This window comes from Ailuropoda melanoleuca, chromosome 12, assembly GCF_002007445.2.
Source record: "Ailuropoda melanoleuca isolate Jingjing chromosome 12, ASM200744v2, whole genome shotgun sequence".
Lineage (NCBI taxonomy): Eukaryota > Metazoa > Chordata > Mammalia > Carnivora > Ursidae > Ailuropoda > Ailuropoda melanoleuca.
The window spans coordinates 35721501-35748468 of record NC_048229.1 but is presented as its reverse complement, the minus strand read 5'-3'; the positions used below and the strand labels follow the sequence as shown (position 1 = coordinate 35748468).

Here is a 26968-nt window from a genome sequence, read left to right as displayed (position 1 = left end):
GAGTTAACCCCTCCAAGCCCAGGTGGCCCCCCTGGGCTCCGGCCGGTGGGCGGAGGCAGAGGGGGAGCCAGGGGCGGGGAAAGGGTTGCCCGAAGCCTGGGAGGGAGAGTAGGAGGCTGGGGAGCGAGGAAGGCGGCCGCTGAGCAGAGCCGGCGAGGGGCCCCGCCGTGGCAGGCGGGCAGTGCCAAATCCGGGGAGCCCGGAGCTGGGGGGAGGGCCGGGGACAGCCCGGCCCTGCCCCCTCCCCCGCAGGGTGCCCAGCAACTTCTGAGGAAAGTTTGGCATCGTTTGCGTGGTGCCCCGAGGATGGGCAGGGTCCCGCTGGCCTGGTGCTTGGCGCTGTGCTTCTGGGGGTGCGTGGCCCCCAAGGGTGAGTGATGGGGGCCCATCGGGGGAGGACCACCCGGGGGTAGGCTGGGGCAAGGAGGAGCAGAGTGGGGGGTGGATGGCAGGTGCTGGGGGGAGTCTGGGCTGGCTCGAGGAGTGTCTTTGGGACAGCAGAGAGGGAGACAGGGAGGCACCGAGTCAAACGGGGGGGNGGGGGGGGGGGGGGGGAGAGAGAGAGAGAGGCTGGGGAGAGAATGGGGCTCAGAGGGAACAGGACAAGAAACAGAAACTGGGAGGGTCAGACACAGAAAGAGGTGGACACAGAGGGAGACAGAGAAGCTGGGGGCCCGAGTGGGGCCGGACTTGACTCAGGGGGCCTTAGGGAGAGGGGCTGAGCTGGGGGCTGCCCCGGAAAGAATCTTCCAGAAAGGAGTACGAAGTCAGGCAGTGGGGTGAGGAGGGCTCTGGAGCTCTAGGGGAAAACCCTTGTCACTGTCACCCCCCCACACACACACACACACTTGTCCTTACCCCATCACTGTCTGCTCCATCTCTGGGACGGGGGTCTCTGGGGCCGGCTCTAGCCCACCATCTCTCTGGGGCTTCATTTCTCTGTCCCGATCTCCGGCTTTCTCTCTCCCTACTTTCTAGGTGTCTCTATAATGTCTCCCTCTGTCTGTCTCTGTCTCTCTGTCCTTTTGCCTTGGTTTCTCTCCCCCAACTTTTTTCCCCTCTCAGGGTTATCTCTCTCCTCATCTCTCAACCTCTGTGTCTCTCCGGTCTGTGTCTCTTGCTGTCTCTGACTCCTCATGCCTGACTCTGGCTGGCTTCTTTCTGTCTCTCCGTCCCTGTTTCTCTCTCTGTACCCTCTCTCACCCCACCTCTTTTTCTTCCGCACCATCCACCAGCCCGGTCTGTCAAGTCTCTAGAGACCCTAAGGGAGGGCAGGGGCTGGCCCTGCCGGGCAGTCCAGGGCGTGGGAGGCTGCCAGATTACCGGCCTACGGCCTACTTCCCAATAGACCAAGGATCGGGCCCCTAGGAAGGATGGAAGCCGGACCCCAGTCCCCTGGGAAGTCTCCCATCCTCCCCCAAAGCCTCCACCCTCCACCCCCCTCTGAGGTCACTTTACAACTATGTGGGCCTAAGCGCCTGGCAGGCTGGGAAGAGAGCAGGGGTTCCTAAGCTAACTTCCCATCTCCCTGCAGGCACACAAGCAGTGGAGGCAGACCCCTTTGTGGGGAGTCCAAGGAATATCACCGGTGCCCGGGGACTCATGGGAGCCCTTTGGTGCGAGCTCCAGGTTCAGGGGGAGCCCCCCGAGGTGACCTGGCTTCGGGACGGACAGACGCTAGAGCTGGCAGACAGTACCCAGACCCAGGTGCCCCTCGGTGAAGACGGGCAGGATGACTGGAAAGTGGTCAGCCAACTCAGGTGCCCAGCCTCCCTGCACCCCCGCCAGCCACATCCCTCCTGATCCCTGTCCCCTGCCCCCGACCTCCAGCACACAGTGGTTGAAAAATTATGGGCAGGAGCCCCACCTGGGCTGGACCCCCAGTGTGGCTGCTCGCTCGCTAGCTGTGTGGCTTGGAGCATGTGATGTAACCCTGGCTTTCACTTTCCTCTTCCGTAAAACGAGTTAATAATAGTACCCACTTCTCAGCTCTGAGGAGTTTCTAGTCCAGACCCCCACTCTTTCAATTCTGATGACCCCTACCCAGTGTCCAGTGCTGACCCTGAACCTTTCTCTCTCTCCTCTTGCCCTGTTAGAATCTCCTCCCTGCAGCTCTCAGACGCAGGGTGGTACCAGTGTGCGGTGGTCCTGGGAGGAAAGACCTTCGTGTCCCAGCCTGGCTACGTTGGGCTGGAGGGTGAGCCCTGGGTGCAGAGGTCATGGGTGGGCAGGAAACCTGAGTGGACAGAGGGTGCTGGAGAATTCAGGGGACATGTACCCCAGGAGTGTCAGAGATCTTTAGAGGGTCCGGGAAGCGGCGGAGTCTCAGAATTACTGGGGGCAGGCCTGGGTGGGATTATATGTCCTAGGCAAGAAGACATCTTGGGGGTTGTGACATGTCCTAGGGTCGACATCATTGGGGTAGGACATTCTGGGGATCGGATAAGGGGTCAGAGGTACAACTTAACCCTCTCCCTCACCCGTGGGGGCCACGCCTTCCTCACTGGGACTCAGATGCCCCATGGATCAGACACGGGTGGGGGAGTCAGGTATTGGGATCATGTGTTTCGGGGGTAGAGGCTTGAGTTGGACATCTGAAGGAAGTTCAGGTGTCCTGAGGGATCAGATACCAGGGTCAAAGAATCCACAGCCTGCAACATCCTAGCAGTGAGTCAAACACCTGGGGGGCTCAGGGGACCTCAGCAACTACCACCCCCACCCCAGGCCTGCCTTACTTCCTGGAGGAGCCTGAGGACAGGACTGTGGCCGCCAACACCCCCTTCAATCTGAGCTGCCGGGCGCAGGGACCCCCAGAGCCTGTGGACCTACTCTGGCTCCAAGATGCTGTCCCCCTGACTCTAGCCATGAGCCATGGTCCCCAACAAACGCTTAGAGTTCCAGGTAAGTCTGGGGATGCAGCCAGCTCAGCATAGAGGGCCAGGCAGGATGGGAGTGGGGAGCAAGGGAGCTTTTCATGTCCCTGTGTGAGTGTCTGCCTGTCCCTCTGTCCTTCATTCTCTCTCTCTTTCTGTCCCTGTCTCTCTCTCTCTGTTTTCTCTTTTTATCTGAGTCTCTCTGTCTCTGCATCTCTGTTCATATCTATCCCCTCGTTTCTCTCTCTAAGCTTTCTCAGTCCCTTTCTCTCTGTCCTCTGGCTCTCTGTTTCTCTGTCTCTTTCTGCTTCTCTTTGTGTGTCTGTCTCCCTGTCCCTCTGTCTCTCTTCACCTCCCCCCCCCAGCCTGTCTGAATAGAATTCTTTGTCCCGGGTTTCCTCTGAGCTGTCCCATGGCCCAAATGTGTGTGTGGGCCTGATGCCCCTTTGTCAGCCCTTGACCCCAAGCCAGGCACCGGAAGCAACCAGGCCCTCCTCTCCTCCACCTCCTTCAACCTGCCCACCTCTGTATGGGAAGAGCTTCACTGGGGGGACAAAGCTGAAAACAGAGGAAGAGGAGAAAGTGGGAGACAGAGAAGGACAGTTACAGGGGGAGAGAGAGAGAGAGATTGAGAGAGAGAGAGAACAAGAGACACGGGAAGGGAGAGACCACGGAGGTAACCTAAGTTGGAGAGAGACAGGACAGGGAGGTCTGAGTGACACCCGAAACTCTCCTAGCTTCAGGGTCACCATCCCCTTCCGCACCACAGAGACGGGGCAGGACCTAGCTTGGGATCACAGCGAGGTCAGAGGTAGCGCTAGGGCCACCGGGCACAGAGACTTCTCCCTCACTGGGGAAGGAGAGATGGAGGAAGACAGCCAGCTGAGGCTCAGTCAGAGGGAGGCAGCTGGAACCTGGAGGGCATCAGCTTCCCGCCCCCAACCTGCTGCCTCTGTCTGCTGGGTTGGGGAGGGGACTCCTGCCCGAGGGTCTCCCGGGCTAGAGGGAGGTGTCCACATTCTCAGCATTCCGGGGGCCCTAGTGTGCAAGGAAGAGGTGGTGAGCATGCCAGCCCCTAGAGGGGTGACTCAGGCCCGTGGCTCTGGGGTCTGAGTCAGCCTGGCAGGACCCTGGAGATGGGAAGGGAGAGGGGGATGGGTCACCCATCCCATCCCAGGAAGGAGAAATGGGCGTGAGAGGGCCCGTGTGTGTATCAGTGTGTGGTAGAGCTGTGGGGGGAGGGCGCCTGTGTGTGTCTCAGCGTGTGTGTGTGTGAGGTCTGGGTGTGTAGATATCCATGTCCCTCTGGCCCCGTGTCTCCGGGTGCCTGTCAGCATCAACCTCTTAGTATGACGCTGTGCTTTGGGAAGGCCGGCTTAGATGGTGTTTAGTGTGTGTGTGTGTGTCTAAGAATACCAGTGTCAGCCTGGTGTCTGTCCTCCTTCGTGTTTGTGTGTTCACAGCTGTGACTCACTGCGTAAAGGTGGAGTGTGTGTGTGGGGGGGTGGGGAGATGGCAGAGTGAGGCGAGGCAGTGTTTTGTGGCTATTTTGCATTTAGCTCCCTGTGGAGAAGTGACAGCGGTCACCTCACAGGTGTGCATCAATGGGTGTGAGCGTGTCTCGGTGTGGGCACCTGTTTCCTTGTGCCGGCAGGATGTATCAGTGGACAACTTGGTGTTCCTCGGTGTGTTTCCACTGACTGGCTGTCCCTGTGTATTTGTCTGTGTCCGTGCGTGTGTCCGTGGTTTCCATGTATAGGTCCCAAGGTGAGTGTGTTAGTGTGCGATGCTCGCAGGGACCCCATATCTGCATGTGTGTGTGTGTGAGAGAGAGAGAGAGAGATTCACAGCAGGCACTAACGACTTGCTCTGCTTCTGTCCTGTCTCCCCACGTATCAGCCTCAGCCCTGATTGTCTCTTGGGAGATAAACTTACCAACCAGTGTGTATGTGTGTGTCTGTGCCCCCACTATGCACACGGCAGCTGTGTGTCTGCGTCAGTGTTTACGCAAGCATGTGTTTTTGTATAGTCTGCTTCTCCGTAAATGTGTCCGAAGCAACCTGAGTGTCCAGCTGTGTTTGAAGGAGTGGCTGTATTTATTTGCAAGTGAGTCGGCATTAACCTTATTCCTGTCCCCGTGCTGGACCCCTTCAACTTCCACGTCTGTGTGTTGCTCGCTGTGTGTGTTTGAGCCTGCAGGGCTGTGTGTTTGGCAGGATGTTGCGTTGCTAGGTGTTTGCAGTCAACGTACCCATGGTAGATTGCGCCTTTATGTCTGTGGATATATATATGTTTCTTTGTGTATGTACATCAATGTCAGCCCCTGTGTAGATACGCGCAAGTCACGGGGTGGGTACTGGTGTCCCTGCGTGTTTGAGACATCAGCCCTTAATGTAGCTTAGCCAGTGCCCGGTTTTCTGGTTTTGTGCCAGTAACGGCCCCTGTATGTTAAGTGTGATTCATTGTGTGTGCGCGAGGGTGGGGGGAGGTGCTGTGTCAAGGAATTTTGTCCGTTTGTGTGTGTCTGTCCCTTCTGACTCAGGGCGTGCCCCCTCTCCTTCCATCCCTCTGATTCCCTTGGAAAATGCGCGGGGGTGTGGGGAGGAGGAGCGGGAGAGGAGAGGGAGCGGGACTGTGCATCTCGAAAGCACATCTGGAGTGGGCCCGCTCCAGTCGCGGAGGGAGAGCCCGCTGGAGGGGGGTGGGTCCCAGGCCCCTCCATCCCTGCTCTCTTCGTCTTCAAGGTGCGCGCTGAGACCGAGGAAGGGGGATCCCGGGCCGTGCGCCCCCCGGCCGCGGCCGGAAGTGCCAGAGCGGGAGGGGGGCGCTCCGGTGACTCACGCGGGGGCAGGAATGCTGCGGTCGGAACAGGACCCGGTTCCAGAACTCCCTCCCGCCCCGGGGCTCCTCGGGCGGGCAGCGCCAGCCCCCGCGCGGTGACCCTGGCGGGCCCCCACGTGCCAGGTGACTGGACCGGACCCAGGCTCCCCGCCCCCTCCGGCAGACGGCCCGGGGCTGTCCTGCCCCTCCCCCGCCGGCAGGGGCTGCGGCCGGGCACCTGACCTTGGCTGGGAGCTGCCGCCTGGGCAGCGGCGCTGGGGAGCTTCCCTGCCCACCCCCTTCCGGCCTGGGCTGACTTTCCCTCATTCCACTCCCTCTGCCGACTGAGAAAAGGAAACTTTGTGTCTGCGGGTAGATGGTGGTGGTGGTGGTGGGAACACAGGCGCGCCGGCGCTCACACACACACGCAGACCGAGCAAGGAGATGCACACAAGCCTGCGACATCCATACACACACACAGGACTGCGGTCACAAGTGCAGACTCAGGACTTGGTCCTCTCACACCCTGTCCCCGCACACTGTGCGTGTGTCTGTATTTCCCTGTGCGTGCATCCCCGGGATGTCCTATAGCTGCGTGTGCTGTGTATGTCTGTGTTTGTGTCTCTGTGTCTCGTGTTTGTCTCTCTGCTTGTGTCTTTGTGCATGTGTGTGTCTGCCTGTGTCCCCACCACTGCCACACTGGGGAGGGGAAGCAATCCACCCCCAGACACCCAGAAACAGTTACTCGAGACACATATCGGGGCGCCGGGGTGGCTCAGTAGGTGAAGGGACTGCCTTCATCTCAGGTCATGACCCCAGGGTTCTGGGATGGAGCCCCACTTGGGGCTCCCTGAGGGAGCATGCTTCTCCCTCTCCCCCTGCTCATGCTCTCTCTCTCAAATAAATAAATAAAATCTTAAAAAAAAAAAAAGACACATATTAAGTCACTTACCCATGGAATTACACAGGCTCTTATTTCTACATCCATACCCAGAAACACTCGTAGGTACACAAGGGCATACACATAAAGTCATTCACTCATTCAACAAGCATTTATGGAGCACCTACTGTGTGCAAGGCCATCGTGGGCCTGGGGGCACACAGCAGGGGACCTAACAGACAGAAACCCCAGTCCTCCTGGAGCTGATGTATAGCAGAGTTGACAGTGAGCAGGACATACAGGTCATAGGTAAAGTATGTTGTGATGAGAAGAGCCAAAGAAGAAAAGTCAAACTGGGGAGAGGCTAGATATGGACGTGAGGTCCCAGCTCTGAACAGGGCGGCCGGGGACAGTTGGCGGAAGAGGTGGGATCTGAGTCCCAGATGTGAAGGAGGGCGGGAGGGAGCCACGTGCACATCTGTGGGAAGACAGAGGGAACAGAAATCAAAGTTCCCGAGATGGGAACGCGTCTGCTGCCTGTGTTCCAGAAACACCTGGAGGACAACGGGGGTTGGTTGGAGCTGAGCTTCGAGCTTATGAGGGAGTGAACACCTGTTGCTTTACACACACCCATGAGGGCCTGTTTCTTAAGTTTGTGTCTACTAGGGATACATGCCTCTACGTGTGTCTGTACGGCTCAGTGTGATCTGTGTTTGTGCAAGTATGTGATTGTGTGTGTGTGAATGTGTGTGTCTGTGTGTGTGTTGGTGTGTGTCTAGGTATGAGTATGTGTGCTTTTGTATGTGTGTGTATAACCGTGTGTTGGTGTATGTGCCTGGTGTGTCTGCGTACACGTATGAGTATGTGTGTTTTGGCATGTGTGTTCCTGAGTATTGTCTGTGTGAGCATATGTGTGTCTCTGTGTGTAACTGTGTGTGTCTGTGTGTGAGTGTGTATATATGTATGTGTGTCTCTATCTATGTCTGTGCCCGTGTGTGAATGCATGTTTGTGTGTCTCTGTGGTGGGACCTTAGGACTGAGGCCAACAGCCTGTCCTTGTGTCTGGGGATGGAGGCCTGTGTTCCCAACTCATCCCTTCCCCGCCCTTCAAGCAGGTGCCCTTGTGGGCTACACTGACTGTCAGGCACGGCATGGTAGGGGGTGGCCCAGCATGGCCTGGGAAACCCTCCTTCCTCTCTCTGACACTGGGCCTCTCCTTCCATGACTCCCCAGGCTTGAACAAGACATCTTCTTTCTCCTGTGAAGCCCATAACGCCAAGGGGGTCACCACATCCCGCACGGCCACCATCACAGGTGACAGGAAAGGGAGCTGGGGAACGGGGGTCAGAGGGTGTGGGGTCTGGGCCAAAGGTCAGAGCTGGGGTAGAGGACAGGAGGGTGGAGGGGAGCTTTGTGCAAAGGCACCCCCAGGGTCAGTCCCTCCCCTCATCTCTCTGCAGTGCTCCCCCAGCGGCCCCGCGACCTCCACCTGGTGTCCCGCCAGCCCACAGAGCTGGAGGTGGCTTGGACCCCAGGCCTGAGCGGCATCTACCCCCTCGCGCACTGCACCCTGCAGGTGAGACCTCAGACTCTGCTCAGCCCTCCCTCCGCCACACATAAGCCCCCAGCCCCTCCCTGGGAAACCAGCCCTTGCCAGCCATTCATGTGCTGAGAGACAGTAGAGCCTCGCGTTACACCAGATGTCCTGGCTTCAAATCCTGACTCCACCAGCAGTGGCGGCAGGAGCTTGGACCTGTGACTTAACCTCACTGGACCTCAGTTCTGTCATCTGTAAAATGGGCAGATAGGTGTGTTGTAAGAATTCAATGAGTGAGTGCAAGGAGCAAAGTTAAAACAGTATTAGGTACATAGGAAGTGTGTAATAAACTATCAGCTGTTTTATTTTTATTTTTATTTTTTTAGTATTAGTAATATTGACTCTGGCCAGACTGGGAAGCCTGAGACAGCAGGGCTCAGAGCCATGTCTGTCACCACCGTATGCCCACAGCCCTGGGCTTCTCCCATCCCAGCCCTGATCACTCTGGGTTGTCACTGTCTGGGGGTGAGTCTGTTTCCCCACTGGACTGGGAGCTCTGGGAGGCCTGGTCCTGGCCTGTCTCAGTCACCACGGGGTCCTCACCATTGCCCAGCACAGGGTCAGACCTAGAGTAAGACACATTTGCTGGAGGAGATCTGAAATGCTCCAGACGAAAAACAAACGCAGTTCTCTGAATACGAGACCCCGTTCTGGCCTGGAGTTCTTTGAGATTTGGAAGTGGGAGTGAGGGTGGGACAGCTCCTGCCACGACAGATGACAGTAATTAGTAATGACCAACTTTCCTGGAGTGTCATGGGCCTTGTGTTGTGGCTTTCTGCACACCCCCTTGTGCGTTTACGGAGCAGGGTCTGTGGAGACACCCGCTTTGCAGATGGAGACGCTAAGGCTTAGAGTAAACAACTTGGCTGGCCAAGATCACAGCCCGGAATTGGCCGAGGTGGGATTCAAACCCTTGTCTCCCCTCCCCCTCCTTAGAGACCATTCAGAGCCAGCGTTTGATGAAATAAGAGCTGCCTTTCTTGCAATTACGTGCCCTGGACTTTATCTCACCCACTTGTCATTTTAACACTAGAAAGTAATCTGCTAATCTTCCCGTTTTCAAGGTAAGGAACTGAGGCCCAGAGAGGGGAAGTGACCTGCCCTCCCCATTAGCTTAAAAGGATAAAACTGATTCAATGCCCAAGGCTGGGCCCACTTGGGAGACCCTCAAATGCCAGGTCAGGCATCTGCTGTAACCCCACCCACGCGCGTCCAGTGTCAAAGAAAAGCAGAAGTGTGTCCTCTTCCTTCTCCAGGGCTCACTTCCTGCTGTGCCTGGCCTGGGGCAGGAGGGTTCGAAGGGGAGGGTCACAGGGAAAAGAGAAGTGGGAGTGGGCACCAGGAGGCCGACTGTCTGGACCTATGTCCCTGTTGTGTCCCCTTTGTCCCAGCAGAGGTTCCCCTTCCCATCTGTCACTGCAGGTCAGAGAGCAGGCATGGGACAGCTTCCCCCCCATCCTGTTACCCACTATCTGCCCACCCCCTTCCAGGCCTTGTGGTGGGATCCTCTCCCCACAGGGTCTGTGTGACTTTGGGCAAGCTGCTGAACTTCTCTGGGCCTCGGTTTCCTTCATCTGTAAAATGGGAATGAAAAAAGAAACTGACCTCAGAGAGTGGTGGTAAAAAGTCCGTGAGTTCATCAGGATTGCGCTTGCCAGGGTGCTTGACGCGGTCGGCACTCAAGAAATGTTAGCCGTGGATAAGCTGTGCAAACCGGCTTACGTGCGGGGTGTCATTAAGCCTCACAGCCCACCAGATAGGGACTCTGGGATGCCCATTTTCCAGAGATAGGAACTGAGACTCAGAGAAGTAAAGATACTTACTCTAGGTCACACAGCAAATGATATCCAAGCCAGGACTTGTACCCAAAGAATCTTGGGTCCATACCGGTGAGCAATAAACTCCCTCCAAACACTAGGTGTGGCAGTGTGGATGGGTCCCCTGGTTGCTCCCCGTCAGGGGAGGGGGGATCGCAGCCTCCTTGCGGCGTGGGACTGTGATGGTGTGGCCGTAGAGGGTTTGTGGTTCTGTGTGGCAAGGCTGTACAGATGTCTTCCCCCGCTGTGGCCCATGCCATGCTGATTGTGCTATTCCCGGGGAACAGGCGAGCATCCCAACTTGGGACGCTGAATACGGCATGCAGAGTTTGACACTGGTAGCCCGGCGACCTCTCTCTCTCTCTCTCTCTCTCTCTCACACACACACACACACACAATAATAACAATAAACACTCAGTGTGCACAGCCTCCTCTAAACACTTACAAGCATCAATTCAACCAACCTTGCAAGCTAGGGAGCCATTGTTGTTATCCCATTTTACAGATGAGGAAACTAAGGCACAGTGCTAGGGGCTGGTGGAGGCTAGATCTGAACCCCAGATCCAGCGTCTATGCTTAGCAAGCTCTGCTGCCTCTGGACAGAAGAGAAGTATTGTTACTATCACCGATGTTCTTATTTATTTTAAAATTTTTATTTATTTGAGAGAGAGAGAGGGAGAGTAAGCACAAGCAGGGGGAGGGGCAGAAGGAGAGGGAGAGGGAGAAGCAGGCAGCCCACTGAGTGTGGAGCCCTACATGGGGTTTGATTCCAAGACCCTGGGATCATGACCTGAGCCAAAGGCAGACACTTGACCGACTCAGGCACCCAGATGCCCCAAAGCACAAGTTTTGAAGACAGGTTGGGGTCTAGTTCCCAGCTTCATCAGTGACATGCTGGTGACCTCGGGCAAATGACTCCATCTCTCCAAGACTCACCGTTGTCCTCTGTAAGTGGGGATGCACACGGTACCCACGTACAGGGCTGAGATCAGGATCAAATGAGTTCAGATGTGTAAAGGATTTTTCTTTTTTATTAAGGTAAACATAATGGGCATAATCTTTGGTGTATACCTAGATGGTTAAACACGAATATTCACCCATGTCACCACTCTCCAGATCACCACCCACCAGCTCCCCGCAAGGATCCCTGAGCCCCCAGAGGTCCCCACTCTTCTGACTTCTCTTGTAGGATATTGCTTTTGCCTGTGGTTGAATGTCATTGTCATCGTTGCTGACTACCTGCCATGCGGTGTGCAATTTGTCCTACATTCAGGGCTTTAGGCAGCCCGGGAAGGCACTCGCTCCTCCAAGCCCCCATGTTCCAGATGAGGAAACTGAGGCTCAGAGAGGGAAAGTCTTGCGAAAGGTGGCTTTAGCGAGTGATGACAGAGCCACTTCATGGAACTGGGTAGTCTTCTCACTTTGCAAATGCAGGTGCCCGTGTTAGACCAGCATGGAATTCACACACACACACACACACACACACACACACACCCTTGCAAAGTTGTGTCATCACACTGGGACCACCACTACCGACTTGTGTGATCCGCTCTTGAGATTTTGTGTCTGCCCTGTCCTTACACCCCTTCCCTCTCCCCAGGCTGTGCTGTCAGACGATGGGGTGGGCGCCCGGCTGGGAGAACCAGACCCCCCAGAGGAGCCTTTCACCTTGCAAGTGTCCGTTCCCCCTCACCGACTTCGGCTGGGCAGTCTGCATCCTCACACTCCTTACCACATCCGGCTGGCCTGTACCAGTAGCCAGGGCCCCTCACCCTGGACCCACTGGCTCCCTGTGGAGACACCAGAGGGAGGTAAGAAGGGGCTGGTGTAAGGCAGATGTCACTCGCTGCTCGCATCAGTGCCACCTCCAGCATCTCCTGTCACCCATTTACCCCATGTGGCCTCAGTCCTTCCCACCGAGCCCCTGACTCCTCAGCATGGCCCACTGGCATTTCTCCCAGACCTCTTCCCTGTGCTTCCTCTCATGGGAGGCCTTCACGAGTTGCCCACGCGCATGCCCTTTGCACACTGGTCCCACTTCCTGGGAACAGGGGAGGGGGTCAGGAAGAGGTGGGGGTGCCAGCTTCCCCTCTTTCCTGTCCTCCAGTGCCCCTGGGCCCCCCCGAGAACGTTAGCGCCATGAGGAATGGGAGCCAAGCCCTCGTGCGTTGGCAGGAGCCAAGGGCGCCCCTGCAGGGCACCCTGTTGGGGTACCGGCTGGCCTATCGAGGCCAGGACGCCCCCGAGGTGGGTGCTGCTGGTGGGGCTGGGGCGGAATGGCTGGGAGGAGAGAGATGGGGAGGAGATGGCAGAGCGGACAGGACAGTGGTGCGGGTTGGGGTAGTGCCAATCCCAGTGGAGCTGATGGTGGAGTGGGCATGGGGATGGAGAATGGAGGTGGGGGTGGTGGCGAGGGATGAAGGGTAGGAGAAGGTAGGGGGGAAGGGCTGTGGGGGAGGAGGGGGTTTGCGAAAGATGGGGACTTGGAGGCCAAGGGTGAAGTCTTAAGACTTAGGGGCGGGGGGTGGGAGCTCTACCCTGATGCTCCATCCGGACGTCCTAGGTGCTCATGGACATAGGGCTAAAAAGAGAGGTGACCCTGGAGCTGCGGGGGGATGGGACTGTGCCCAACCTGACGGTGTGTGTGGCAGCCTACACTGCTGCTGGGGATGGACCCTGGAGCCTCCCTGTGCCCCTAGAGCCCTGGCGCCCAGGTAACTCCACAGTCCTGCTCAGCCCCCTGCAACCAGTTCACAAGGACCCTGTCTCGCCCAGATACCCCTACTTGCTCCCTGTACCTTTCAGTGTACTTACCCCAATCCAGGCTCTTTTCCCACCCGAAATCTTACTGAGAGCCTCACCCATGTCACACCAGTCTTACCTCTCTGAGCATGTCCTGCTTCTGTCCTTTCTCCTCACAGGACAAGGACAACCAGTCCACCAGCTGGGTAAGGCTTCACACCCTCTCTCCTCCCTCCTTTTGCTCAGCGCCCACTGAGGACCCCATCACCACAAACATACCCATTGCCATTGCTGTCATGTTTCTCAAACTCATCACTCTAATCTTCTGCTGCTTGGGTTTGTGTGGTCTTTGATGGTGTTGCCTGGAGTGGCCCCATACATTGTAGGTACTCAATGAATGGTGGATGGATGGATGGATGGATGGATGGATGGGCAGACAGATGAGTTATACCCCACAAATCCATCCCTCTCAAATATTTCTCCAGCAATTCTCAAACGTGCCTTCTACACCCACTGTATCCTCATAGTACTATTACAGCTTACCTCTTGTAACTCAACCTACTCAACCTACTTAAGTATCCCTTACCTGCCTCCCTGCCTTTCTTTGCATACCCTTTCCACACTAATCCCAGCCTCCTTTCCCTTTCATCCTATCACAATCCTTTGTTCCTCACCCATGCTTCCCAAACCCAGTGCACACCCACGAGTCTCATTCACAAACTGCACAATTTTCACACCTTCACCATACATCCCACATTGCAAATACTGGGAAACTTTGGGTCCACACTGTCACACACGCTTGAGTTCTCCTTGTGTACCCGTTGACACTCCTCACCCTTCACCAATCCTAACCCGTTCCCACCCTGCACAGCCCCACACCAAACTCCTGGTACACTCAGCACGGATCCATTCCCCCCTTTTTACACACCATTTCAGCTCATCCTGTGTCCACACTCCTCTCACACTAGAGTTACATCCTTAGAAAGCACTGCTCACTACTTGTATCTAAAACTCCTTGGGCGCCTGGGTGGCTCAGTCGGTTGGGCATCTGCCCTCGGCTCAGGTCATGATCTCAGGGTCCTGGGATCAGGTCCTGCATCGGTCCCTGCTCAGCACGGAGCCTGCTTCTCCCTCTCCCTCTGCCCCCCCCACTACTCATGTGCTCACTCTCTCGCTCGATCTCAAATGGATAAAGTCTTTAAAAAATTAATCAATTAATTAATTAAATAATAAATAAAACTCCTTGACTAGTCCTCACTCACATACCCCAAATTCCTCCAACACTCCTCTGACATTCTGTGCACCTTTCTTTGCACATGTATTTCCCTCCCATCCTTCGCTTTATGGAAACCCCTCCATCGTCCGTGCACACTCAAGACCATTCCTTGGCCATTTGTCCAAAAGCCTCATACTCCTTGCACACACCCCACACACCCATCCTACGCTCCACACATTCTCTCCCCCGCTCACCTGTTTCCCACACCCAAGTCCATCTCCTCAGATAAGGGAATGCACCCTACCACATGCCTCATTAGCTATTTCCACATCTGTCTCCCTCCAACATCACATCTTTGGGGCCCGGGGAGGAGGATCCAGGACTTCCTCCATGACCTGTGTACCATACCCCCCAACAGTGAGTGAGCCCCCAGCCCCTGCCTTCTCATGGCCCTGGTGGTACGTACTGCTGGGAGCAGTTGTGGCTGCTGGTTGTGTCCTCATCTTGGCCCTGTTCCTCGTCCACCGGCGGAAGAAGGAGACCCGCTATGGGTGAGTTGGAACTACGTGAGTAGGGAGGCGAGTGTGCCCTGGGATGGAGAGGCTGGAGTCAGGGAGACCATGAGGAGGCTGGTGTGGGACAAGAGATTACCAAGAATCAGAGTGAGATCAAGGGTGTGGGTAATGAATGGAAGGCAGAGCTTAGAAGTCCAAGACATGATCAGCTAAATTCTGGAGGGGAGGGTGGGCCGGGCTTGGGGTTTGGGTGGTGTTCACTTTCACTGCTGTCAGAAGGAGGGGGTTGCACCTGGTTCTGCCCTGCCCTCACCTCCTGCCCATTCCCCCCAGAGAGGTGTTTGAACCAACAGTGGAGAGGGGTGAGCTGGTGGTCAGGTACCGTGTTCGCAAGTCTTACAGCCGCCGGACCACTGAAGCCACCTGTAAGTGAACCCCACACTTCCCCGCCCTGGTGGGGGGATAACGAGTATAGAGATTGGGGCCTGCTGGGCTTTTGTCAATGCGTGAACCAAAAGTTTCCAAAGATCTTGGAATGCTAGGACGTTAGAACCACAGATCCTAAGAACAACGGAACTGTGAAACCACACAGACCCTTAGAATAATAGGGTCTTAGACAAAAAAAATCATAGAAAAACCAAACCTCAGAGCCACAGGATCCTAGAACAATGTAACGATGATGATGGTGAATATGACAATGATGGTGACAAAAAGGACGAGGATGGTAGGATGATTGTGTAGCCAGTGATGACAGCCAACCCTAGCACTTCCTATGTGACAGGTGCTACAATGTCATTTAATTGAGTCCTCACGACAACCCAATGAGGTAGGTACGTCACTCCCCCCCACACACACTTCGTAAATGAGGAAGCTGTGGCACAGAGTGGTTAAGTAACTTCCTCAAGGCCACACAGCTTGAGAGTTGGACAGCTGGGTTTCAAAATCAGGTCATTTTGCTCTGAAGTCCATCCTCTGAACTGCCTCTTAGAATTATAGAATGTTAGAGACGTAGAGGTGCTCTTGGCTGAAACAATCACAGGCTCAATACTATAGACCCTTAAGATCTTGAAAACCACAGGTCCTTAGAACTCTAGACTCTCGGTGAGACTGTGGAGTTATGGAGGGTCCCAGCTATGAAGGGACCTCCGAGGCCACCTCATCAAATCTGTTCATCTTTCCAGCTGGGGAAACTTAAATCCAGAGAGGAAAGGGACAGAGTGATGTCTCTCCCCAGCACACCGTGAGAAGGCTGCCGGGGCCCCAGGGAGATATCGGAAGGGGCTGGGAAAGACATTTATTTAAAAGGAGCAGGAATAGGAAGCAAGGAGGTCATGGCGTTCTAGTGGAGTAACGTGCACCAGCGGTCCTCAGAGTGTGATCCGGGTCCCTGGGGGTCCCTGAGACCTCTGCAGGGGGTCCATGAGGTCAAAACTATTTTCATAACAATTCCAAGATGTTATTTGCCCTTTTACACTCTCATTCTCCCACACATGTTCCGTGGAGTTTTCCAGAAGCTCTCAAATACGTGATGATGTCATCACTCTGTTGGTCGACGAACATGTGGCTGTTTATTCTTGTGTTTGAAAAATCTATTCACTTTAATTTTGACTACAGTCCGTGTTGGTCTGTATAAGCCCCCTGAACGAAAGCTCTTTGCCGTCCTCAGTAATTTTAAGAACGTGAAGGGGTCCTGAGGCCGGTAGTTTGAGAATGGTTGCTATAGAGCAATGAGAATAAATTACAGCCATGCACAACAACTACATTACGGCCGTCTCAGAGACACGGTGTTGAGTGAAAGAAACCAGACACAAAAGAGAACATAGTATGGGATTCCACGTTGATGATAACATCCCCAAGCAGGGAAGGCCAATCTATGGTAGGAGAAATCAGGAAGGTGGCCAGTCTGGAGAGGACAGGTCATGATCTGTTCTTGACCTGGGTGCTGGTTACACTGTTGTGTTTGCTTTGTAGAAATCCACTCAGCTGGGGCGCCTGGGCGGCTCCGTCGGGGTTGAGCGTCCAACTCTTGGTTCCGGCTCAGGTCATGATCTCATGAGTTGTGAGATCAAGCCCCGCGTGGGGAAATCCCTGCTCAGCGAGGAGTCTGCTTGAAGAGCCTCTCCCCCTGCCCCTCCCTGCCCCGCTCAAGTGCGCACTCTCTGTAGATTAAATAAATCTTTTTAAAAAGTAAGGGGGGGGGCACCTGGGTGGCTCTGTTGGTTAAGCAATCAACTCTTGATTTCAGCTCAAGTCATGATCTCAGAACTGTGAGATTGAGCCCCTTGTCAGGCTCTTCGTTCAGCAGAGAGTCGGCTTGGGATTCTCTCTCTCCCTCTCTCTCTGGCCCTCCTCCCAATCTCGCACATGGGAGTGTGTGCTCTCTCTCTCTCTCTCAGAAAGAAATCACTGAGCTGCTCCCTTATGATTTGTGCAGATTATAATTCAATAAAAAGTTAAGAAATATTTTTAGCAACTGGTATGGCAGAACACTGACCAATCAGTTCGCCCAATGGTGCAAGATTATATGCCCGGCTCTAACCCTTTAGCTGCTGTTTTGGGAGAAGATTCAGGGAGCCTAGAGGAGGAGCTAGAGTGGGATGTGTGCTCAGGGCAGTAGCTGGTTTTGAATTCAGAAGTATTTCAGTATTTTAACAATGGGCACATCCTTCTTGACATCCAAATGTCTCCTGAGTGTCAGCCCTGATCCACGGCTCTGTCCACTCCCACCCCCCATGCAGTGAACAGCCTGGGCATCAGTGAAGAGCTGAAGGAGAAGCTTCGGGATGTGATGGTAGACCGGCATAAGGTGGCCCTGGGGAAGACGCTGGGAGAAGGTGAGTTCCCCCCTGCCCCCCTTCCCCCCCCCCCCACCAGCACATGCGCACATTCCCCTGAACCATGAAGTCCTTCACTTCCCCACCCATACCCAGTCACAGGAAATGCAGTCCCCAAAAGCCCCTCTGGGGTAAATGTCTCCCTCCGGTCCCCCACAGGAGAATTTGGAGCAGTGATGGAGGGCCAGCTCAACCAGGATGACTCCATCCTCAAGGTGGCCGTGAAGACAATGAAGAGTGAGTCTGTGCTTACATGTCCGCACAGATGGGACCCCCAACCTCTAACCCTAGGCTTTTTCCCTATGTCCCTAACAAGGCAGAAGAGCAGAAAAGCAAGTAGCAAATTAGCCCTGCCACAGAATCTCAGGGTTTCCAGACAGGAAGTGGGGTCCATGCTAGGTACTTCAACAGAAGGAATTTAATAGGGGGAGGTTTACTACAAAGGCACAGGAACAACTGGGAGCAGTGAGGCTGGAGATTAGTAGTAGCAGTACCTTACTTCCACCCCAAGGCCTAAAGGGCAGAGGGAGGAAGTGATGTCACCAGAGCCCACGGCCAGGGTGGGATTTGGAATTGCAGATTTGGAGACTGCCTTGTGGGAGCTTGAAACACACAGCCACCATCAAGGCAATGCTGGAAGCAGTAAGGGACAAGGTTAAATATCCCAACTTCTCCCTCTCCGCCCACCCACCTGCCTGTCTCTCATCAGTGCTTCCCATTCGCAAACTCCAACAGGAAAACGGTATGAAAGGGAGCCTGGGAAATGTAGTTTTTGGAGACCAGCCTCCTAACAGAACAGGGGAAGGTCTGGAATGAGGCACACTTGGCCTCCACATTAACCAGCTGTGTGATCTCAGGCAAGTGACTCTCCCTCTCTGAGCTGCGTTTCTTCATCTGGAAAAAAGATCATAATATCCTTGCCTCCTAGGGTGAGCCAAAGCACTTAATGCTGGAGGTGTTATGTAGTATGTGCAATTAATGTGGACTGTGACTATATTTTTTACATGGTCAGAGAGGGTAGGAGCCAGACCAGGGTCACACAGCACAGGAATTCCAGGGCCAAGTCCTTTCCATACAGGGAAGAGGCATTGAGGGTCAGGCTCCGGCTGGTGGTGAGGGAACGATGCTGTCTCAATCACTGGGGCTAAAAGCTTGGTTATCGAGTCATCAGTGTCTTCCATTCATTCATTATTGAGCACTTCTTACGTACCAGATTTCGTACCAGATTACGCTCTTCTCCTAGGTTTGAGTCCCAGCTGTGTGACCTTGGGCGAGCTGCTTTGCCTCTATGAGCCAGTGTCCCCAGTTGTAAAAAGGGAGTAATCGTATGGATCCCCAGGGAAGCAGCCTTGCATGGGGACCTCGGAGCCGGCCCACCTGGCTTTCACTTCTGTCTCTTCCATTGCCAGCTGTGTGTGCCCTTAGGCAGGTTCCTTAAGCATTCCGTGCCTTGGTTTCCCCATCATTAAATCGGGGAGAAGAAGAGTCGCCCCTCAGAGGGTTAATGAGTTAATATCTATATAAAGTGCTGAGTGCAGCACCAGGTACTTAGTAATAATGTTTGATGAAGATGATGATGAAGGAGAGGAGAGAAAGAGTCCTCCCTCCCCTCCCCTCGTCCTTATCCATCTTCCTCTCTCCCCCAAGTTGCTATCTGTACAAGGTCGGAGCTGGAGGATTTCCTGAGTGAAGCCGTCTGCATGAAGGAATTTGACCACCCCAACGTCATGAGGCTCATTGGTGAGGGAGGGGCAGGTTTAGGGCATCTACACACTCCGTGGAGGCCACCCCAGAAGGAAGACCCCCTCCCTCCAGCCCTGGGAAGATCAAACCTCCAGGCTCCCTGCTCCCCCCTCCCTCAGAGTCAGCAAGCTCCCCCCTCCTTCTTTCCCTCAGCTTGGAATGTGACCTCTGACCTTTCCCAGAAATAGCTGAGGTCCCCAGGAGGGCTCTGGAAACTTCCTTGGGAACAGTGCTGGAAATGGCTTCTCTGAAGCTTCGTCCTTGCCACCCACCCCCACCCCCAACAATTTGGAAGCTAGATTTGAGGGGGAGGGAGAGACATAGCTGAGGGAGGGGATGGCTTCCCCTCCTGCCCAACTGGAGTGACAGAGCTGCCTGGGCGGGGGGCGGGGGGGGGCTCAGGCGTCTGTTTCCAGGGTTCTGAACGAGAGGGCTTCCCGGCACCTGTGGTCATCTTACCTTTCATGAAACATGGAGACCTGCACAGTTTCCTTCTCTATTCCCGGCTCGGCGACCAGCCAGTGGTGAGGGACATTTACTTGTCTGGTTCACAGGTATTAATGGAGTGCCTGTCAGGTACCCAGCACCGCTCAGACCCTGGGAAGACCATGGAGCACCCTTGGAGCTGTGTGCCGGGGAAGGCACCAGCCAATAAATAAGTTAGCAAATAAATAAGCAAGAGAACTTGAAGGGCTCGGAAGGAAACCGAGTCAGATGAGCCACGGAGAGGCCAGGCAGTTTGGGTGGACAGAGGTTTTATTGAGGAGGTGACCTTGAAGGCGGGAAGCGGGGTGATCTGGGGAGAAGCAGTTCTGGCAGAGGGCACGGCATAGACCAAGGTTTAGAGGCGGGAACGAGTATAGTTTGTCTGACAACCAGAAAGGAGGCCCCTGGCTGGAGCGCAGGTCGCACGTCCAGGGCAAGGACAGTAGGACATCAACTTGGAGGGGATTATATAGGGCCTTGCTGGAGAAAGGTTGGGTTTAATTCTTGGAGCCATGGGAAACCACTGCAGGGCAGAGACAGGCACACACAGGAAGGGAAGGAGGGAGGGAGGGAGGAGGGATGGATCTCAGGGACTCTGCTGACCTCTACTCCGTCCTGCTTTGCCCGCAGTTCCTACCCACTCAGATGCTGGTGAAGTTCATGGCAGACATAGCCAGCGGCATGGAGTATCTGAGTACCAAGAGATTCATACACCGAGACCTGGCAGCCAGGAACTGCATGTGAGTGCTGAGCCTTCCACAGACGACCGCCCCCCCCGCCCTGTCCCCTCCTCAGGGGAACCGCATCCCTCCTTCCAGGATGGGACAGGGGTCTAGACACACATACCCCTCAGACAGACCAGAACTCAGGACTGGGATAGAGAGGTCAGCAAGGGGATTGGAGAAGCCTTCCTGGAGGAGGGGGGCCTGGACCTGAGATCCTGGAGGGGTATTTGGATGTGGCAAGAGGGTGGGTTCAGTGGGTGGCATGAGGTGAGCAAAGGGGCAGAGATGACCGATGACAGTGGGGACATTGAAGCCTCATCTCTGCCCACCTCTGTGCTGAGTGCCTTGCCTGGGGCTGCCCTTAGGGAGGGGCCACACTGAATAAGGGGACCAGAACCACCCCCCGCCACCGCCCTGCCAACAGACATGCCAGAAAATAGGCCAGAATTAAACTAAGGTGGAGTTGGTGCATGTATTTATAAGCACAGGCTTTGGCTATTAATTTCCTCACGATATTGGAGCTGGAGAACCGGAATCTTCTTCAAGACATGTAAATGTTCACAGGACTCTTGGGGATATGAACGTTTCTTTATTTTCCCCCAATTCTTTATGTGGAAAAGTCCAGTCCCACAGAAAGGTTGAAAGCATTGTGCAGTGGACACCCATACCTCATCGTGGTGGAGATGATGCCATATTTCTTCTCTCTTCTCTGTCTTTCTCTCTTTCCTCAACCCCTTCAAACTGAGTTACCAAGATGGTGACACCAGACCCCTAAACCTTCAGTAGGTATCTCCTAAGAATGAGGATTTATGCATAAATGATTACAGTTCTGTTGTCACACCTAAGATTAACCATAATTCTGCAACATAACTTCATAGCCATCCAATCCATATTCAGATTATTCGGTTGTCCTCCGAAATGTCTTGTAGGGCTGTTTTCCCCCCCAAATCAGAATCTATTCAAGGTCCTCCCAATGCATTTGTTTGTTATGTCCCTTTGGGCCTTTTTAATATGGAATACCCTCCCCCACCACCACTTTTTTTTTTTTAAAGATTTTATTTATTCACTGAGAGAAAGGGAGTGTGCGTGCGTGTTAGGGTGGGGAGGAGCAGAGGGGGCAGGAGAGGGATAAGCAGACTCTACTAAGTGCGGAGCCCTCCAAGGGGCTCAAGGCAGGGCTCGATCTCAGGACCCTGAGATCATGACCTGAGCCGAAACTGAGTCGGACATGTAACTAACTGACTGAGCCACCCAGGCGCCACCCCTCCTTTTATATTTTTACGGCATATTCTTTTGGAAGAGACCAGGCCTGTTGTCTTGTAGGAATGACATATATGTGTCTGTTTCCTTGAGGTGGCTTTTGCCTTGTTCCTCTGTTCCCTGTATTTCCTGTTAACTGGAAAATGTATGTAAAGGCTTCAATAGACTCAGTCAAAATGGAAATTCCTTTCCTTCTGCAGCTTGGGCTGATCGTAGGCAAGCCCCCTATGAAACATGGCACTGAAAATCAGAGTAGACCATCCAGTGTTATGCGCCTGTTGCTTTTTTTGTTAAGTTGAAATATCGAGGAGTGCCTGGTTGGCTCAGTCAGTGGAGTGTGCAACTCTTGGTTGTGATTTTGAGCCCAATGTTGAATATAGAGATTACTGAAAAAAATCTTAAGGGATACCTGCCTGGCTCAGTGAGTAGAACATGTAAGTCTTGATCTCGGGTCATGAGTTCAAGCTGCACATTGGGAATGGAGCCTACTTAATAAATAGATAAATTAATTTTAAAAATCTTTTTTTTTTTTTTTAAAGAAAGTTCTTGGGGCACCTGGGTGGTTCAGTCAGTTAAGCGTCCAACTCTTGATTTCTGCTCAGGTCATGATCTCAGGATCATGAGACGGAGCCCTGTGTTGGCTTCTGCACTGAGTGTGGAATTGCTTAAGATTCTCTCTCCCACTGCCCCTCCCCCACCTCCTAAAAAATAAACAAATAAAAGGAAAAGAAAAAAAAGAAAGTGCTTTGAAAAAAAATTGAAATTCTTTCTCACCTAGTTGGCAACTAGCCACTACCCCAAGCCTCCCACCCCTTCCAAGGCCACCAGCCTGGANTTCTGCTCAGGTCATGATCTCAGGATCATGAGACGGAGCCCTGTGTCGGCTTCTGCACTGAGTGTGGAATTGCTTAAGATTCTCTCTCCCACTGCCCCTCCCCCACCTCCTAAAAAATAAACAAATAAAAGGAAAAGAAAAAAAGAAAGTGCTTTGAAAAAAAATTGAAATTCTTTCTCACCTAGTTGGCAACTAGCCACTACCCCAAGCCTCCCACCCCTTCCAAGGCCACCAGCCTGGATGCCTAAGCATCACCCCTGTCTGCCTCCCTGCGGTGATTCTCTGGACCTTCCCTGGACCCAGCAGTTGAAGGTTAACTCCTGCCACAGGAGGGGCCTCCAGGGTCTGCTCTGATTGCTCACTGCCCAAGCCCATCCCCCTAGCTAGGAAATCATCAATTCTTAAAAAAATAGAATCCCAAGAAACTCAGATGCAAAAATTAGAGAATCTTCTATTTATATAAAGCACAAAAGCGAGCAAAAGCAATCCATGCGTGTTAGGAGTGAAGATTGTGGGGGCACCTGAGTGGCTCGGTCGGTAAAGTGTCCGACTCATGGTTTCGGCTTGGGTCACGATCTCATGGGTGGTGGGATTGAGCCCCGCATCCTACATTGGCTCTGTGCTCAGCAGGGAGTCTGCTTGAAGATTGTCTCCCTCTGCCACCCCCCCCCCAATAAATAATCTTGAAAGAAGGGAAGGAAGGGAGGGAGGGAGGGAGATTGGGGCTTTCCTTGGAGGACTAGGAAGGAGGAAGGAGGACTGGTAAAGTAATGTGTTTCTTTCTTTCTCATACTTAAAAAAAAAATCCACGTATATTTTACATACATACCATAGGTGTGCAGCTCAGTGAGTATTTGCTGGTCTGTAGACTCACCTCTACCAACCAGCCCTGGATCGAGACAAAGAACGTTTCTAGGCCTCGGCAGGCACCCTAATGGACTTCCCAGTCACTGCCCCAAGGGGAAAGCCCTTATTATGGACTTGAGTCCCCTGTTTTTAAATGTCACGTAAATGGAATCATGAAGTTTGTACTCCTTTGCGTCTGGTTTCTTTCGCTCAGCGTGATGTTTTTGAGGTTAGCCCACATCTCTGTACATATTGGTTAGTTCCTTCTTTTCCTTTGCTCTGTGGTATTCCTTATTCAGGTGATGTCCCACAATGTTCTGTTTCTTAATCTGCGTGATGGTTATATGGGTGTGTTTATGAAACTTCACATGGAGGGAACAAGACAAGATACATTTCCCTTTGGTCTGGGGTTGACAGATCCTCACCCCCAAGGAGGACAGCCAGAGCGGGGGATGGAGACGCGTCTGAGAGTGAGGGCAGGCTTCTGGGTGGAGGGGACAGGGCGGTCACCCCGTTCCTCTCCCCAATCTGGGCAGGCTGAATGAGAACATGTCTGTGTGTGTGGCGGACTTTGGGCTCTCCAAGAAGATCTACAATGGGGACTACTACCGCCAGGGACGCATTGCCAAGATGCCAGTCAAATGGATCGCCATCGAGAGTCTGGCTGACCGTGTCTACACCAGCAAGAGCGATGTGGTAGGTGCCACCCTGACAGGAGTGGGGGGGCAGCACAGGGGCCTGACCACAGGGGTTAGGCATGTCTGGGGGTGTGGTGGGCATCTGTGAATGGCGGTGTGGACATGTTGGGAAAACGTACAGGTCCACGTGTGCATGGTGGCAGGTTCATACGGGGGAACGCGTGGACAGTTTAGGTTGGGAGAGGCAGTGGTAAGTATGTATATGTGTGTACAGCCAGGGTGTGAAGGGCAACACACGAGACCATGTGTCTGTGAAGTGTGTGTGGATGTGTGCATGGATGACCATGTCTGTATGTGCACAAAAGTGACCTCTGGGAGCATGTCCCTGTGCCGGGTTGCTGTGAAGAGCTAGGAGGCGCCTGCTAAGGTCGCTATGGACATGTGTGCACATAAATGTGGGTGTATTTATGAACCCGTGTGTTTGTGGTGTCTTTGTGCAGGAGAGACCCTCTAATTCTCTCCCCTCTGCTCCCCACAGTGGTCCTTTGGGGTGACAATGTGGGAGATTGCCACACGGGGCCAAACCCCATATCCCGGAGTGGAAAACAGTGAGATTTACGACTACCTGTGCCAAGGAAACCGGCTGAAGCAGCCTGTGGGCTGTCTGGATGGACTGTGAGGATCCTCAGGACCCCACCCCACTCCCACCCCATCCCAGATTTCACTCCAAAACCCTGAGCACCCCCACAGGGCCCCAACCCTCTAAAACCTGCAGAGAATCCCTCAGACAGTTGAGGAACCCACACTGAGATCCCCCACTTCCCCCAAATTCTAATTCATCCCAGACTCCTGAGCACCTGTACTTCCCCCAATGCTCTTCAACATCCAGGACCCTCTGCCAGCCCTCCAGTTTGCCATCTTGAACTTCTCCAAACTCACGGGTCTCCTCTGAGATGTCCTCTGGATCCTTTAGGATAGAGCTTCAAACTTTGCTGTCTCACAGCCCACAGAGGAGAGCAGAACATTCATCCAGCGCTTTGAGGGCAAAGTCTGCTCTAGCAAACCCTCACTAGAACACCACCCGATACCCAGAAAACTTCGCCAAGACCCTTTCCAGCTCCTGAGTGTCCCAGGACCTCCCCTTGGAAACTCTTGAGAATTCCCAAATCCCAATAGAAGCCCCCAAACTGCTCACGGTTCTTTCCAGTTCCATAAAATGTCCCCAGACTCCCAGAATGCTCCCCTTCTGAGCTCCTCCTCAGTCTCCCACCCCTCACTTTGCCGCCCTAGGTATGCGCTGATGTCCCGGTGCTGGGAGCTAAACCCCCGGGACCGGCCGAGTTTCTCAGAGCTTCGGGAAGATCTGGAGAACACGCTGAAGGCCCTGCCCCCTGCCCAGGAGCCCGACGAAATCCTCTATGTCAACATGGATGAGGGCGGGGGTCATCCTGAACCACTTGGAGCTGCTGGAGGAGCTGACCCCCCAACCCAGCCTGACCCTAAGGATTCCTGCAGTTGTCTCACTGCGGCTGAGGTCCATCCCGCTGGACGCTATGTCCTCTGCCCTTCTACAGCCCCTGGCCCCACCCTGCCTGCCGACAGGAGCTCCCCAGCTCCCCCAGGGCAGGAGGATGGAGCCTGAGACGACACTCCACCTGGGACTCCCTCTCAGGACCCAAGCTCGGCACTGCCACTGGGGGAGTCTCCCCCCAACTATTTCCCCACTCCAGGCCTCACTCCCGACTACAGCCTTCTCTTCCTACCTACTGCACTTCCCCCCCAGACTGATCCTCTCTCTTCTCCATGCCTCGGTGTCCCCATGTGTAAAAGGAAGGGGTTGGGCTGCAATCCCTAGGGGTCCTTCCAAGTCTAACATTCCAAGATTCTAGATTCTAAGGTTTAAGGAGTCTAGATGCAAAGGTTCAAGGTTTCAAAGATGCTATTAGTCTTTGGCTCTAAGGACCTAAAATCCCAAAGTCTCTAATTCTAAAGTGCCAAGGTTGCAGACATGGAATTTGCAAGGCCCATATTCTAAGGCTCTGAGAGTCCACAGCTCGAGATTTTTCTGGTTCTTGATACAGCCCGCAAGATTTTAGGTTCTGAAGCTCTAAGATTCTAGTTCTAGGATCCAAGGCTCTATGATTCTAGATTTTGTTTTTCTGGGGTTCTGAGTCCTTACAGTATACGATTCTAGATTCTGCAATTCTAGACACGGAGATTCTAAGGCCTAATGTTCTAAAATTTGAAGTTCTAAGCCTCTTAGACTGTAAATCTTCTGGCTATAAGACTCCACATCATAAGGCTTCAAGATTTTATCTTCTCAAGTTCTAAGATTCTAATAGTGGTTTATTATAAGTTCTAAGGCTTTATGATCCTTGAAGCTCTTATTATGAGATTCTGGATCCTAAAGATCTAAGTTCTAGAATCTGCTATTCAAAAGTTCTAAGAGTCTAAAGATGGAGGTTCGAAGGTCTAATGTTCTAAGATGGGATGTTCTAAGACTTAGTCTAAGAACCTAGATTCTGTGTCTAAAATTCTAGACCATATGCTTCAAGATTGTAGATTATTAAACTCTAAGATTCTAATGTTGTTCTGTTCTATGTTCCAAGGCACTCTAGACTCTATTGGTCCAAGATTCTGGATCCTTAGCATCTAAGGTATAAGACTACAGTTAGTTGTGACTAGCTAGATAACCAAAGTTCTAATCATTTCTAATGTCGGACACATTTAGGTTTTATGCTGCAATCCACCTTTCTAGGATTTTAGTTAAGGGTCCAAGAATCCACAGTTCTAAATCTTAAAATCCTAGGCACTGTTGTTCTATGATTCAAATGTTGTCAGTTTCTAAAGGTCTACAGGTCTAGAATTCCAAGGTATGATTCCAAGGTTCTAATCTTATGGTATTCTTCTGTGTGACTCTTGCCTTTTGAGCCACCTCTGCTTCCTCCTCCCCTCATGTGGGGGCATCCCTCCCCTCAAGCCTGTGCAATAATGCATTGGGGATGCCTCCTTTCCCCAGGAGACAATTTCTCTCCTTTTGGGCCATGCTGCCCCCCTGAGCCAATCCCTCAAGCCCCCTGTACAGAGGCGTGGATTCTGGCACCTCCGGAGGGGCTCAGATCACATAAAACTTTATAACCA

At 53.5% G+C, this 26968-nt stretch overlaps 1 protein-coding gene across 5 annotated transcripts; it reads left to right on the top strand.

The window, feature by feature from the left end:
- On the top strand, window positions 1-26968 carry AXL (AXL receptor tyrosine kinase). Of its 5 annotated transcripts, XM_002923685.4 has the most exons (20): window positions 164-370; window positions 1535-1760; window positions 2097-2197; window positions 2725-2901; window positions 7807-7887; window positions 8034-8149; window positions 11588-11798; window positions 12095-12234; window positions 12551-12701; window positions 12909-12935; window positions 14364-14496; window positions 14794-14885; window positions 17199-17294; window positions 17454-17531; window positions 18942-19034; window positions 19440-19561; window positions 20154-20263; window positions 23726-23885; window positions 24366-24502; window positions 25118-26968. In XM_002923685.4, the coding sequence occupies exons 1-20, from the start codon at window positions 307-309 to the stop codon at window positions 25467-25469; spliced, it is 2667 nt and encodes an 888-aa protein (XP_002923731.1). In that variant the 5' UTR covers window positions 164-306; the 3' UTR covers window positions 25470-26968. The 5 variants fall into 5 exon arrangements, with proteins under 5 accessions (XP_002923732.1, XP_002923731.1, XP_034528207.1 ...); XM_002923686.4 differs by lacking the exon at window positions 12909-12935 and having other exon boundaries at window positions 1-370; window positions 25118-25469; XM_034672316.1 differs by lacking the exons at window positions 12095-12234; window positions 12551-12701.

Excerpts from the sequence above, each read along its gene's own strand:
- AXL (XM_002923685.4), top strand. The coding sequence starts at position 307 with ATGGGCAGGGTCCCGCTGGCCTGGTGCTTGGCGCTGTGCTTCTGGGGG. Across the intron at positions 371-1,534 it reads GGGGTGCGTGGCCCCCAAGG|GCACACAAGCAGTGGAGGCA; the intron begins GTGAGTGATGGG and ends ATCTCCCTGCAG. Across the intron at positions 24,503-25,117 it reads GTGGGCTGTCTGGATGGACT|GTATGCGCTGATGTCCCGGT; the intron begins GTGAGGATCCTC and ends TTGCCGCCCTAG.